The sequence below is a fragment of the Chironomus tepperi genome, unplaced genomic scaffold (genome assembly GCF_022539635.2).
Source record: "Chironomus tepperi strain 1889 unplaced genomic scaffold, CSIRO-AGI_Ctep_v1 contig_445, whole genome shotgun sequence".
In the NCBI taxonomy this organism is placed as follows: Eukaryota; Metazoa; Arthropoda; class Insecta; order Diptera; family Chironomidae; genus Chironomus; species Chironomus tepperi.
Window position 1 is genome coordinate 4,676,280 of NW_027226567.1, and position 15,957 is coordinate 4,692,236.

At 30.7% G+C, this 15,957-nt stretch overlaps 2 protein-coding genes across 3 annotated transcripts in view; both read right to left on the minus strand.

Moving 5' to 3' along the window:
• The window catches only part of rg (A kinase anchor protein rugose), a 111,673-nt gene extending 99,526 nt beyond the window's left edge, over positions 1-12,147 (minus strand). Inside the window, exon 1 of the mRNA XM_070649982.1 lies at positions 11,853-12,147. Within this exon, the coding sequence (XP_070506083.1) occupies positions 11,853-12,020 (168 nt within the window). The 5' untranslated portion in view covers positions 12,021-12,147. The remainder of the gene's footprint in view (positions 1-11,852) is intronic.
• A 568-nt stretch (positions 12,148-12,715) lies between these two features.
• Positions 12,716-15,932, minus strand: LOC139098053 (sentrin-specific protease-like). Of its 2 annotated transcripts, none has more exons than XM_070650173.1 (9): positions 15,753-15,932; positions 15,541-15,635; positions 15,206-15,336; positions 14,759-15,148; positions 14,589-14,706; positions 14,079-14,529; positions 13,553-13,748; positions 13,233-13,490; positions 12,716-13,175 (listed from the first exon to the last, which is right to left on the minus strand). In XM_070650173.1, exons 1-9 carry the CDS (start codon positions 15,818-15,820, stop codon positions 12,816-12,818), a joined length of 2,067 nt encoding a protein of 688 aa, XP_070506274.1. In that variant the 5' UTR covers positions 15,821-15,932; the 3' UTR covers positions 12,716-12,815. The 2 variants fall into 2 exon arrangements, with proteins under 2 accessions (XP_070506274.1, XP_070506273.1); XM_070650172.1 differs by having other exon boundaries at positions 15,206-15,339.
• Between the last annotated feature and the right edge of the window lie 25 nt (positions 15,933-15,957).

The following is a 15,957-nucleotide window of genomic DNA, read 5'->3' on the forward strand; positions in this document are numbered from 1 at the left end:
CCAGCACCGCTCACATAAGACTGATTTTTCATTCTGCAATATAATATTTTTTTACATCGAATGATAAGTTTCTCTCTTTCTGCTATGCCTTCATCATCATCCTTACTGATGTTATATTTCCATTCATTTATTTTCAATTTTCCAACATTTCCACCAGCAGGAAAGCAATTTTTTTTGTATGAGTTAAGACGATAATGTAAAATGCCGAAAAAATTTTGGAATGGAACTAAACCTTTTTAAATTTTGCCAGAGTGTGAAAGCTCCCCAAAAAGCATTAATGTAATATGCATGCGATTGCTACTTCAAAAGAAAGAAAAAAAATTGGAAGTTTAAAAAATTTGCATTCTTGGAAAAAAGGAAAATATTCCAGCTGGAAGTGATGGAAGGAATTCCTTAACACCACCTGTTTATGGATGAATATTCATAATGCGCATGTCCTTGAAGGCACTTCCAATAAAACTCATCCCCCCACCGAACAATTGCACTGGAATTTTGATTTGTGATGGAAAGTGCAACAGAAAGATAGAGAAGAAAAAATACTGCATAACTACTAAGAAAGGAAACTCGTAGTGTGAGAGATAATTGGATGAAAATAGCGAATACTTTGTCTAATGACTCATTTGAATCGTCTTCGTCATTTCTTTATGCTTATGAATAATTATAGTAGCAATGCCATTTAAATTATCAATTTTCTGTCTTAATTCATGTCTCATTGTGGCACATTTCTACGATACTATGACTTAAGCATACGATAGACTATGACTATGACGAGGGTATATGCAAAATGAAAAGAAATATCAACAAATGCCGTAAAATAGTGGAATGAGACATTTTTTTTTTCATGAAATGATTTATAGCTTTTAGCGTAAGGAAAATTATGTTTTTACTCGTGTTGACTACCTGCTCACTTTTCTTTCGCATATCCCAGCATCATCTTTTTTTACTCCACTACCATTTCATTTAACCGTGTGGTGTAAGCATAAATTATTCTTGCAAATTATAAATTCCTGTTACGATGTGGATTAGTATCACTCTAACTTGGTTTTTGTATCGTGTTTAGCATGTTCTGTTGGAATGTAAAATTTAATTTATTTCGCGCACTGGGTGGCTGGCTGTAAGGTTATGTTTTTTAGTATTGCATACATGTTGTGGTGTTAAGAACTATGAATATGGTAATGTGAAGTTTTGAATATTTTGCAGGTTTTTGTGCAATATGCTAGTTTTTTATTGACTAGAATTCACCGCGGGTGGTCTAAACTGTTACTTAAGGGAACGTTCCGTATGGGAAACAGACGTCAACTGAGAGAGGCCATGCATCACAATTGATCTGTAAGTTCAGCGAAGTAAGTAAAGAGAGAGTGTCAATTTTGTTACCAAGTACAAATTTTGTTTCGTTCATGATTGTGTTACTAACAACAGTATTTGTGATCAAAACAGATTTTGTGGTTTCATAAATAAACTGGTAACCTGACTTGTAAACACTCTTGACAACGTTAGTAAGACATTATGGCAACATTCATTCTCGGTGTCAAATTGAAGATTTTATGTAAAGTGATCTTAAAGTTGTCTTGAATTTCGACGGATTGAGCATGAGACATCAAGACAAGTTTCAGTCTTTGTACTGATTTCAAGTTTTAGTCAGCTTTAATGCTAAAAAAGTAACATTTTTAATATTTCCTTCCACAAAATGAGTTAATAAAAAGTTTCTCAGAATTAATAATTCACAACCATCCAGCAATCAGCAATCACATTACAATCGAAAGCACTTCTTCAAAAAAAGCCTCAAAGAAAATTCATTCGTTACGTCTTCAAACGAAATTTTCCTACCCGAGCCTCCTACACATGTGATGATTTCATACACACATCTTCCACCCAGTAACCACTAAATTTTCCTAATTTTTTATGCATGAAAGCTTTTGAATGAATACGAATCTACACATTCAAATATTAACACACAGACTATATGTGTATGTATATCCTTTAATAACATTTAATCCAATATATAAAGAGTTATCTTTTGATTTTCAGATGTGGCAAAATCTACCTTATAACTTTTCATTTACATTGAATATTTTTCATTCAATTTTGCTCACATTTTCTTTCACTTCAAATGACAGCAATTTTCAACATTGTCAATCGCTTTCATTTAACAATCAATCAATTGAATATTTTTTTTTTTCTTTCACTTCTTCTTGCTCCTTTATTTCATTCATCTTTCTTACTTATCCTATTCTTTAGAAAAATCTTCTTTAGATTGACAGAAAGGCAACATGAAGAAGAAAATAGATTGAAAGAATTCTCTTTTTTTTTAAAGAAAAAAGAACACCGTAAAGCATTTAAGGATGTTTTTCCCGTCAATGATATTCATCCGTAGCGTCTAATAATCTTTCAATTTTCTATTTCAATGAAGAAGAAGAAGTAAATTATCTTGATAACATTGTTCTAGACTCTAAGCCATCTTTTTTTAAAGATGAAACTCAATGAATTTTCCCAAATTTTCGTCTGATTAGTCGTCTCTTTCAAATGACTTTGAATTGGATTAAGCTGTACATGAAAGTTATTTTCGGTACTTATGGATTACAAATTTATTGGATTTTGATATTTGGGAGAACAAAGTTTTCTGGTGAGTCAGCTGTGCAAAATGTCCAAAAAAAATATATGAGAAGTATAAGAGAAGAGCTGTAGACTAAACTCAAAAAGTATCATATAGCAAGAATAATAATCAGTCCAGTATTCCCAATAAAGACGAGTTCTCAGAAATGAATATTTACTTGTCCCGAACAGCACATGCTCTCTATTGCACCGATTCGTCACCGTTTTGACATATACACTGTCACCTTAGACTGTCGTGACTCTGACTTAGTGCTAGATTTTGTTTAAATCCGGCACCATGCAATGGTTACGTCGGCCTGTTGTCAGATTTTGGATGGATTAACCGAATTATGTTATTCGAGTAGCAGTGAGACGCAAAGTAGCCCTGACCGCATCATGACGGCTGATTTCGATTTGCCCAATTTTGTCGATCGGGTGTGAAATTTAAGAATTTTTATAGCCTACACAAAATGATGTCAACTAAGTCACTGATGATAAATTTATAATTATATCAGCCTTTCTTTAGGCATAATATCGAGAAAGAAACAAAAATTTTTGACATTGATGAATAATTCATTAATTGAAAAAAAAAGGCTGATAAGTGTAAAGAAAAATCAATTTCAATTTCAATGTGAAGTGAGTAAGCAAACAATTAGCGTTTGAATTGTGTACAGATGAGTTTGTATGAAATTTGAGTTTGCAAATATTTAATAAAAAATAAACTTTTTTTTATGTAATAAAAGGCAGATATGATTTGGGGAGGCAGAGAATTTTATGGGGATCTGAATAAAAAGTAGGTTCCAAAATCTTCTTTTCATAAATTCTATAAATTATTGATTTAAAAGGAATTGTTCTTCATAAGTGACCCTGAATTTGCCCTGAATATACATATATAGTCCTTTTGAGTGTGATATTGATTTTTTTATTGAATTTTTGTCGTTGAAAGTTAGTGCATGTTGTCTAGTTTTAAATATGTTAGCCAAAATTGAGCCAAAACTTGTGTACAATTAACAAAATAATTTAAACAAATTGAAGCTTAAAGATCACTAAAAGTGTCGAATTTGTAAGCAATTATCTGAATTAATTTAGCATAACTTGACCTTAGCTGCCATAATTGTCACAAATATTTTAATTTAAATTCCTCAGAAATTCTCACAAAACTTTACAAAATAAATAATTTTCTCCCCTTAACAAATTAAAATTATTTGTTAATCTCAAATTATATTAAATGGCTTCAAATTAACATTCCTCGAAAAAAAAAATCAAATTTAAGTCATTCATTCGAACTCCGTAGCCAATTGAACCGTAATTATAAATTATTTACATAAAAATTTTCTGAAGCAAGCTTAAATAAACACGAGAAACACAAAAAAATTGGGAACGTAATAATTTCCACAAAAACCACAACAAATAAAAAGGAAAAGAAATATTTATCAACACGAGTAAAAGAAATGCGTCAATATTCTCCTCATTACTCTACTATTTGTCATGTTTTCGTCTCTTGAGGGGTAAAAAGAAGAAAATTTACGAATTTTCGTTCCTTCTTCTCAAGAGTCTCAAATTTTGATATAATTTTTTTGCTGCTCGAATATTGTTCACGTGAAGAAGAAGAGCAGCAACAATAAATTGATCAAATTAAATTGACAATCGAATGAGACTTTTTTTTATGAAAATGATTTCTTGAGGGGACAACATGATTGGAATTTTTTTAAAAGAAAATTGTGTTTATTTTGTATTTAAATTACTTTTTGCAGTCAACACATCTTTAAATTTAAATTGATTTCATGGTTTTTTGGTTTTTATGACAAACTATAACAAGCTGAAACAAGCTATGCTGGTCAGAAAGTGGCTATAACGGTTATTTGCTATTCAAATTGTCTCAAATTGTTTTAGCAATTTTAATTGCTTTGAATTTGAAAGAATTTCTTGAACTTTTCCGAAAAATCGCTTAATTCAGTAATTTCGTGACGTTTTTAAAAAAGTGTTGGAGTTTGAGATTTTATGACAGCTCAGAAATCTTATTCGATGGTGAATTAGTGACATGGGCAGAATAGGCTCAAAATATCATTTGAGCTGAATAATAGAAGATTCTTAAATATTTAACAAACTGTTTCACCCCTGTGCCTTTCCTTCCGAATATTGAGCAACGCTTTTGTATGTCTAACGCTTGTATTCAGGAACTGCTGATGAGGAATGAACAAATATATCAATAATAATAGTAATAATAATAACAATGGGAGGAAAGAAAATTCTTGTTTTTTTCTTTTCAGTTTTAAAATCGAAGATGTGAAAAAATGTGGAAATTGGAAATAGAGGAAAATTCGGAAAAAAGTTTTATGAAATCATCTTGTAACAGTAAATATCTTTTCAAGCAAATAAATTTCATTCCGGGTAATGGTAATTTTTAATAGGCACATTTCAAGACACTGTGGAAAATTTTATCGTCCTTGTTCCCATCCTCCCCATCCATACCCGACACTTCCAATACATAATTCACAAAATAAAAACTTTTCTGCACGTTTATGGTGCCAAAAGTTTCTTTTTTTATCGTCTTATTTTTTTTCTGTATTTCCTTATGTTTCATTTGCTTACTCATACATCGACATAAGCAGACACATACAAACAAACTCAAAAAAATTGAAATAGAAATGCTCAGCTTTTAACTTGAAACTTTACAGAATGAATGAAGGGAGGAAGAATAAAGAAAATAAGAAGAAAAAAAAAACTTTTTCGTTAAAATAATTTTTCGAGAACTGAGAAAACAGCGTCTAGATAAAGGAACAAGTCTATATAAGGGATGAAATGGAAGAAAATTTTCTCGCGTAATATTTTATTTGTTGCAATAATTTCAAGACATTTTGAAATGTTTTACAGTTCATTCATTCTTCATACAATATATTATTAATATTTCGCTCTTTCTCATTCAATAATTGAGCACTTAATGCTTTCTATGTTGCTTCTCAAACCATGATGTACAACTTTTAAGTGCGCTTTAAGAAAATTTAATGCATTTACGTCTCTTTTTCCGTTCATTTCTATGTGCATTGTGAATAATATTTTAATCTTTTGCTGGCAATTTCAATTAGTTTTTGCATTCGAGATGAGTGTGAACAATTCTTGCCATTTTTTAAAATAATGCTCAATAAAAATTTCATTAAATGCATTAGCATTGATGGTTTAATTTATAAAAAGCCTTTCGAAGTGGAAAAAGGGGCACAAAACTATGAATTTTTGAATTTGAACATTCTAAATCCGTTAAAAATTCACAAAATTCGTTAACATTTCAGAAAGGTTTCAGATTTCATCGAAAAGATATACAAATAATATCCCATCAAATTTCTACAACTTCCAGCAAAAATTACTCATCAATAAATAAATTTATTGATTCACCCTAAAACAATATCATCCTTTACTTCCTATCCTACTCTTTTATTTACTCAGAAATGAAATACTTCTCGTGCTTTGCTACAAATGTAATGTACTTTCATGTAATAAATAGATATAATGTTTCAAGTTTCTCATCTCGCAACAAACCATCGACTAAATGTCACTATAAACCAATGAATGTCATCAATAAAAGTGAGAAGAAGAATAAAAGAAAGAGCGAAAAAAGGCATTAAATAAAACTTTTCATGGCCTCAAAAGAGAGAAAAATGATTTCAATAAAAGATAAGAAATTGCATAAGGAGGGATATCTTGTGAAAGTGTGGAAAAAGTAAAGTAGAAGATGATAGGAGGAAAAAAAAAAGTTGGTCTATGGGGCACGATAGTAACCGTAAGAAATCATTGAAACCAGAAAGAAAACATCCTTCCTTTACGAAACACCTCACTACTTACTTTACAACCATTAATTGTCATAAAGATCAGACAGGAGTGTAGTTAGAATATAAAGAGGGGAATAAGTTGACAGTTAACCGAACAGCACAATGTGTTTGCTATGGAAGCACAACGTGTTTGCCAAGTTTAGGACAACGTGTTCGCCAGGGTAGCACAAGTTGTTTGCTAGGATGATACAATGTGCTACGTCCCCGTATTAACGGTAAGACGCGAAGTGACTCTGATTGCATCGTGGCGATAGGCTTCGTCCCATTCCGCCAGATTGTGCCATTCGGCTTATTTGATGATCTTCTTGCTCATTTAAGTTTGAGAGTATAATAAGCCAACAAATTACACCTCCCGACCTCCCCTGCGTACGCTCCTGACACAAATAAATATAAAAGCGTAAAAGGCACAAAGAAAGAAAAAAAATGAAAATCTTTTTTCTTTTATACAATATTTTTCGTCGATAAAAACGATAAAAAAAAAGTTTCAGATGGAAGCCATTTACTTAAGACAAAGTATGTAAAAAGATTATTTTTTTTTGTGTGTCTGAATTGTGAGAAGTATGAAAGATAAGAGAAATAAATATTGTTAGACATACAAACACACAGGCATGAGTATAGGCTGATGGGGTAGGAGAGAAATTTCAACTTTCTTCTTATTCTCTTTTCTTATATTCGACAGAATGGAAACACCTTTCGAAAAAGTCGAAAAGTAAATATTTGATTTGTCATAATTTATATAATAAGAACAGAAACGACGAGCATCATCCATTCATGGATGTAATGAATTTTTCATTATGCAGTTAATGAATAAAAAAAAATATTTTTTGTGCTGTTTTATAAATTTGTTTGCATTAGAGCAACAACAGGAACAAGAAGAATAAATGGAAGATTTTTTTCGCCCTAACAACAAAGGAATAAAAGGGGTGGATTAGATATGATAATTAATAATTTTGTGTTGAGGTATTTAAAACGTGGTAGAAATGGAATATATAAACAGAAAATGAAAATTATTATAATCCACAGCTACACGTAATTTTAGTTCTTTTTACAAAATAAGAATCCGAAAGGAAAAACAAACGGCAATCACAAATTCAAATTTTTGCATCTTTTTATTGCTTCATGAAAATTTAATGAGAATTTATTTTTCTAGCTTTCACTGTGTTTAAACCTGAATATCTACATACTGTTGTGTTTGTGTAATATATTTCATTCTATCTTATCTACTCTAATCATCTGGCATTTGAGATAATTAACTGAATTAATTTTTTTTCATGATTTTATATTAAAAATTACCGACATGACCTAATTTGTCTGATATATAACATTTTAAAATTAATTTGACCGTTAATCAGAACAAATATTTACACGAAATTCATGATGACGATACACATTTAGAGGAAGTAAAAACGTAACATGAGAATTATAAAAAAAAAAAAGGTATCATGTCGTTTATGTAGCATAAACATGCAATCATTATGTACACGTACAGCAACAAAAAAATATCAATATAAATCCTCGTCCGCACTCAATTCAACCCCATCTCGAGATAATATTCGAGACTGTATTTACTCATTCTTAATAGCAACAACAACACAAAAAAAAAACTAACTCATCTGCAATTAATTATCAAATAAAGTAAACCCTTCTATGTGTCTATACAATGTATATATTTATTTAGTTCAATTCACTAAAACTAAAAGCTTATCATCTTCAACAGCACAATGTGAGAGGGTTTCTTAGGGGGTTAGAAGAAGATGTACCGGTTAATTAATTATAAATCACAAACTTTTGTAAAACTTTCTCCCTTCTTCCTTCCCATTCCCATCATCTCCAATCTCTATTTCTTTTACGCTTTACGACTTTTCTTCATTGGATTTTCTCTTCTTTTCCTTTTAATGATGACGACAATAAAAGAGAAGCACAAAAAAAAAAACCTTTTCGGAATTGAATATAATTGAATTACACTTTGAGAATGAAAAACATAGAAAGAGAGCAGCAAGACACACATAAAAAAAAGGGAATTTTAATGTTGTATTGTGCTTTTCATCATTAAGAAGTTTTTCTTATACATTTCATGCTTATTATACATCTATAGACGCTTAATTTTAACTAAAGTATTTTAATGTACACAATTTCAAAAGTTTTACGTTCTTATAAGTATCTTCAGTATGTGGAAAATGTTTTATTTTGGGGGTTACTGGATCTCGCGTGTCGTTGCATGTTCAATTAACGTGAATGTTCGTGAGATTGAATCGCATATTTAACTAAAACGACTGCTAATTATAGGAACGAATGAATCTTATTTCACTAAAGATTATCATTAACATCATCTTCTTATTTTGACAGGCTTTTGTTAAGTGAATAATGAGAAATAAAAGGAGTAAATTGTGAAAGTAAGTCTAAATGACCTTGTTGTCAACTTTAATTATAGTCAAGGTTTTTAAGGGTGATTTTCTATGAAGTGAATTTCATTAGATCCTGATCTATTTAATTATGGAATGACATGAACTTGTACAGAGGTTATGATTCGGAATGTTTAAGGTTCTTAGCAGCCAAACGGAGATTGTTAAGGAGAGCTACTTAGAAGAACCTGTTAACAATTAGTCTGGTGTCAGATTAGAACGGAATTTGGAGAACCAAGCCATATATATGAGAATCTGTTAGTGTCCCTGAGTGATCATGTCCCTGTAATCATGTCTGATGTGAGGACATCGGTTCGTTTCCTATCAAACATTTAGAATAGCTTTTAAAGCATGATGCAGTCCAATGCCTTCACGCATGCTTCATTCATCGTCTTATTACAGATTACTAACATACTCAGGAAATTCATAATCCTGATAAGGTCTAACAAGATTGTCAACTGATCATCGACACCTCATTCCATCTATCTAACCTAAATTCAACAGGAAACCCTCAAACTTACGGAAATTTACTACAAGGAAGCCCTACGACTATCTAAAATACCAATAAACGTCCACAATGCAAGCGATAGATAATCTTTGTGCAACGACAAGATTTTCGATTATACGAAAAACCCTAAACGTGCATGCTTACATATAAGGATGTCAAGTGCTTTAACCTTTCCAAGAAAAAAAAGAAAATAACTTTTCATTTCAATAGCAAGGAATGAGCATGCTAAAGTATTTTTTAATTAGATGAAGTATGAAGAACACACGAATATGGAGTGAGTAGGAAGCATGAGATGAAGATGAAACTATTATATTATGCTTTATATTGCAACACAGAAATACAAATGAAAAAAATAAAAACTTTTTTTCACCCCATTCATCCCAACCCCCAAAAATAAAAGCATAACTCGACTATGTAGTTTGTGTAAAATATTTAAGAGCATGAGCTTCTTAGTCTGTATTTATTGTTGGATAAATATTCCACAAATTTCATGAGAATCAGAAACGAGCTAATTTTTTTATATCTGGGAAGAAAATTTCTTTCCTCTCTTTTATGTTGTTTTTGTTCTTCCTATTCACGACTCCCCTCCATCACCGTCATCCACCATTCCACATTCTATTATGCAAAACATGAGTAGATGACTGGCTGGCTGACTCGACCGCCTTCATTAATTTAGATTAATATTTTTTTATGGTCTTGCATCCCAGTTTTTTTCTTTTTTTTTGTATGTAAAATACGAGAATAATGAGTAATAATACTAATAATAATAAGTATAAGGGGTCATGGGATGTAATACAGTAAAAATCAAAATGTTTGCTTAAACATCAAAGATGAAAGGAAAACAACGTAAATGGACGGAACATGTAAATATATTCTATAGACAATTTTCCACTTGTGTCTATCGTCTTTACTTTTTTTATGATAATGGAAGACTGAAATAAAGTCCATTAAGCTTCTGATGATAGTGTAATTTTTTTTTCTTTTGCTGATGGAGCTTATAGCTATTGAAGGATATTTGAGAATGACAAAAAAGTTTGTCTATCCTTTCAAGGCTGATTTGGGTTTTAACCTTTGGGAATTGCAGATGAGATATTAAAACATTATGTCACATTATGTATTTATGAAGAAATTAAAGAAATGTTTGAATTTTTCCGTTAAATATTCAAATTTTCTTGCTTCAAATGATGCTAAAATTTGAAATAATGTCGTTAACAACAAAGAAGTCTCATCAAAGATGCAAAATGAGAAGCAAATTTTGATAAAATTCAAAATTTTCCGTTATAAATTCAAATATCTTTACCCCAGAGATGCGAAAATATTCAAATAAATCGTTATTGATTTTCAATACATTTCATTAATCCCAAGAAATTGACGAAAAATAGGTCAAGACAAAATGAACGAGTAAGCACATCTAGTCGCAAAAAATCCCATGTCTGCATTATAAAAAACTCTTTAAAAGGTATTTAAATATTAATGTAATATCATTCTACAATTCATTTTGTGTGATATTATTGAGCTGGCAGCAATATGCACTCAAAAATATTAATTTTCGTGTATGAGAATTTTAGCATTATTTTGAATGTAATATTCACGAAACAACATGAGAGATAAATAATAAATTAGCGATAATAAAAATAAATATAAATGAAATTGTACATCAATAAAATAAAAAAAAATAGCTACCTAGGCTAGAGATTGCGATGCATCTCAATTATGATAAATAAATGGGGAAAAACTAATTACGTCACACACGTACATGAAGAGCATATCGTGTATGCATTTATTTTATGGCACACTAAAGGGAAAGAAAAGCACATGCATGTGTGTACAGACATATATATATGTGGGCATTAAAGTATATATGAATATAATACATTATCACAAATGTGCTCAGGTGTATAATATAGATGAAATGTTAAGTTCCACTTTATACACCACTTTCGTCACACATATACAATAAAGTTCAGCATAGATTAGATTTTTTTTTCTTCTTTCACCTCCTCCCTCCCCATTATCTCTGATAAGAAAATGTCGTGTTTCCATCACCATTTTTCAAAATTTTCTTTATAAAAATTGAAAAATAGCAGCAAGCAGCATAATCACCCCCAATTTAAAAAAAAAAAGATTTTTTTTTATCACAAACTTTCCATTTTCTTTCTTGTATGTCATATATAGCAAATTTCCTCCCTATTTACTCATTTCATACGTGCCGTGATTTTTCCTCTTTTTTGCAATTATACCTTCTTTTTTTCTTTTATGGACAGTCGCCTGATGTCGTCCACAACAAAGAATTTTTCAATTTAGAATCAACATTTTTATGATTTATTGGTCATTTTCACCGTGAATTAGCTTTTTTTTTCTTTATCAAGCATATAGGTACGTAGAATGAAAAAAAAAATCGAAATGTATCGAATGTGGTGATGATGATGGTAACAATTTTTTTTTTCACCTACACTTTTGTTGTTGCAATTTTTTCCGGTCAAAAATTACGAGCATTTAAATGAGGGAATTAAGATTTTCACTCACCAATTGTAGGATGGTATTAACTACTTCCTTATTTGACACAGATTCCACTTTTATTAAACCAATAAGGACTCCAAATTTCACTGATATAGCTAAGGAGTCTTTTTCTCCTTCAAACTTGACAATGTTTTGCATTTTTTCACTCAATTGTGCACGATTAAAATCAGCCATTTTATATAATTCGATAAACACTGATACTTAATTAAGAATTTATTCACTTTTTACAACGTTAAAACCTTTAGAAACCATTTAGATTATTAATTTTTTCTTAAGATTGAATCAACCATAAAAATGAAGTTTTTCGGTGACGCGTGATAATGTCCATAAGCAGTTTATGACACCTGTTCTTTCGGTAATCTCTCATATTGTCCAAATTTTATTTTTTCACAATTTAATTTTATGATTCTTATGAATTCTTATTTGATTAAAATTTTAATTCCATGAAATTTGAGAATTTCAAAAAAATTTCAACGGTTACTGCAGTTTTTTATAAAATTCAAAGCCTTCTAATGAATATTTCCTGTAAATTCAATTAAATTAATGAAAGTTCCATTAAATACAATCAAAATTCCTGAAAAACCTGCAACATTTCATTCATAATCTAGCAAATTCTAATAAGAATCCAACAAACATTGGGTAATATCCATGGTCACCCATTATATCGTTTTTCCGACTTGCTAGAAAGCGCTTCTGTGGATGAAAAAAAATTGAAACTCCCATGAAACTGATAAAAAAAAGAATTTTATGCGTCTACAAATTCGTTTTAATTCATTAACCAAAAAAATTTTATTTGTTGTATACTAAAAAGGGCAAAATGAAAGGTTTTGCTTAAACTTTAGAAATTGAGTTCAATTTTACATTTAATATTTAATGTTTTCATAAATAATATTATATTCATTTTCATAGAGCATGTGCATTCATAGATTTATTTTATTTGTTGTTGTTGCTGCGACAGACTTGACTATTTTAGTGTCCTAAGAAGAGTCGTCCATTACCAATCTCGCAAATCATTTTACGTCTAAAGTACTGCATATGCTGCTGTTCAAATGAGACTGTTGAATCACGAGATATAAATTCAGCAAATTGACAGCTAAAAACACCACAATCACTTCCATTTTTCTGTTGTGGACAGTCCCTGACACACTCTATTGTCCAATCACTAGTATCGAATGGTATTTTTCGTTTGTCCATTGATTCATCCTTGAGATATTGCTCGAGTGCTTCTAAAACGACGTGATTTGGATGTCCCATCGAATCATAATATCTGATAGTTTTATTCTTTAAATGAATTATACTCATACACCAATGAACACCTCCAACATGCACCTAAAATGATGTTAATTTACAATTTCAAGTTGTTAATAATATAAATAAATAACTAACTGGAATGGGAATGATATCATATGAGAATATATCAATTTTTCGAGTCCATCGTCTGACTCCTGAATGACCCTGTTGAAGTAATTTTCCGAGAAAGAATGTATTCATGACATGAACTTTTGGAAGATGCTCAACTTGTTCACTTCTTTCTTTTATTAGTTCCATATAGAAATTGATGACTTCATCGTTCAACCAATTTAACCCGTCCAAAGTTGCCAAATCATGACGTGTTATGTTCATGTTGAACTTACTTACAATGACCTATTAATAAAAAAGTAAATAATAATTATTTGATGATATTACCGGTAAAAGTGAATAATCACCTCATTTCTATTGCCATGAAGTGCATATTGTACAAATCTAAGTTGTTGTTCATTCAATGGTGGGAATTCATCAATAACTTCTTCCTCTTCCTCGATTATGATACATTTATCAGCTAACGCGCTTGTTATCGACTCATCGATGCGCTTTTGTTGAATCTTTTCATGCTCAATACGCTCTTTTTCGAATTTTGAAGCACTAGAAGACGAAAAACAACAACATATGAACTTTTTCCACCAAACGGAACTCATGACTTAATTTTTTTGATTTAAAATAATTAAAAACTAATTTGAAATTTAGTTAAAATTAATGTAAACATTAAAATGATGCAAAAAATTTAAATTAAGATGCAAAATTTTTCAAAAATTTTAAAAACACCGTTATTTTTTACGTAAACACAAAGATTTCACGTAAACGTAAGAATTTTACGTAAACTCAATGTTTTGACGTTTACGCAATGTTTTTTACGTAACAGCAATGTTTCCATAAATTTCAAATTTAAGAATTCCGTTTAAAACCTTGACTCACTTAAGGATTTCCTCAGTAATGCTTCGATCCTTTTCCTCTCTCTTCTGATTAAATCTTTCTACAATTTTCTCAATAGTATCATTCTTAAGTGATTCACGGAACGATTGTCTCTCCTTTAAAGTATTAACAGGTGGCAATTGAACAATTGGAACTATTCGTTCCTTTGACTTATTAGCGCTCAAATTATGTTCATTGTCTCGTGCCTTTATGACTTGTGTTGATGAAAGACACGGTTCCTGAATAAAATGTGATTGATCAATTTCGTCATCACTTATATCCACAAATGTGGCAGGTGGTTTAAAAACCACTTCACTTTTTCGATTTCTATATGCTGGAAATTCTTTTACGGAAGCTTGTTGATTCTCTTTATTGTATCTGCTGTCATTATCATCTGACAAATCGATCGTTGCCACTGGTCTAGCTTCATTTACTTGCTGTATTACTTTTAATGCTGAAGGGAATTTTAAAGGATTATTGATATTATTGAGTTTAGGGATATTAAAGACTTACCGCCTGTTGGATATCGTGGAATCAAGTTATTTAATAATCTTTCGTAGTCACTTTTAGTTTCCATATTATAACGGCGATCAATTATAGAGTTGGCGATTTTCGGTGCATCTCCAAAGGCCTGAAAAAATAAATTTACAGTTATTGGCATACAAAAGCGTATGAAAACTTACCCGATTTTTCCCAAGAAAATCCAAAACAGATCTTCTGCCTCTACTAGGCTGTGAAGCAACAGGCTTTAGAGAATTTTCTCTTGAGAATCCATTAGTCATTATCGATGGTTGAAATGTCTTTGAAATAGGAATCAATGATGGCATTTCTCTCGAAAATGGTCGTGAAGAATTACTTTTTGATGAAATCGACACAAATTGGACATCGTCGTCATCTCGTCCACCGTTTAATTTTCTTCCATTTGTAAATTTTGAATTATTTTTCTTAGTTTGATTAAATGCTGTTGATGATGATGGTTGGTCCGCATCGTAAAACCTTTTAAAATTGAATTCGGAAGGTTTATGACTTTTTGAAACGCCAGTTGAAGGCATTCGATATGAATTCAGATCGTCCTAAAAATAGACAATGAAATGATTATGCATTTTATGGAACTTGTCATTGTTATTTACCTCATCGGAAAACTCTCCGTCTTCCAGGACTGCTTTCATATGTTTTTGTTGTTGATCCATTAAGAAGTTTTCAAGTAATCCGTTATACAAAGGTCTTTTTCTATTTACTTCTCTAAAATAATCGATCTCATCTACTGAATTTACAGGACAGAATATTTTTTGCGTTAGAAAATATAATTTAGTTCCAATACACACACAAACACACAGAAAAGCGGGAAATTTTTTTCTTTTTGTTTGTGAAAATTTTTCTTTTTAAAATTTCCAAATGCTAACTTTATGCAAATGTGTTTTATTTACAATTAAATGTTATTAACTAAATTATTTAATTAACTTACCATCACGAAGTGGTTTATATTCTTTTGGAAAGACGTTCGTAACCCTTTTGTATTTCGGAACTGGCTCAATTTCTTCTCTTGCGAAGTCGGTTCTTCTGTAAGTGATGTTTACATGTTAATTATACAATTTAAAACTCAGCAATCTCGCCATTTTACTCAAATAATGTTATTTACAGTAAATTTATAATACATTGCGGAATCCAATTTCTTACCTTCGTTTTCTTGTGAAATTGTCTGTGGGATTAAACAAGTTTCTAATGTAATCAATTATTTGCGACATTCCAAATCGACAGCTACACTTTTTGACACAAAATATACTTTATAAAAGCTGTTTTAACATAATTAACTTGAAAAAATATGAAATTTCCGATCAACAATCGACGCGATTTCGTAGCTTCTTGCCCTTTGATGTTCAGC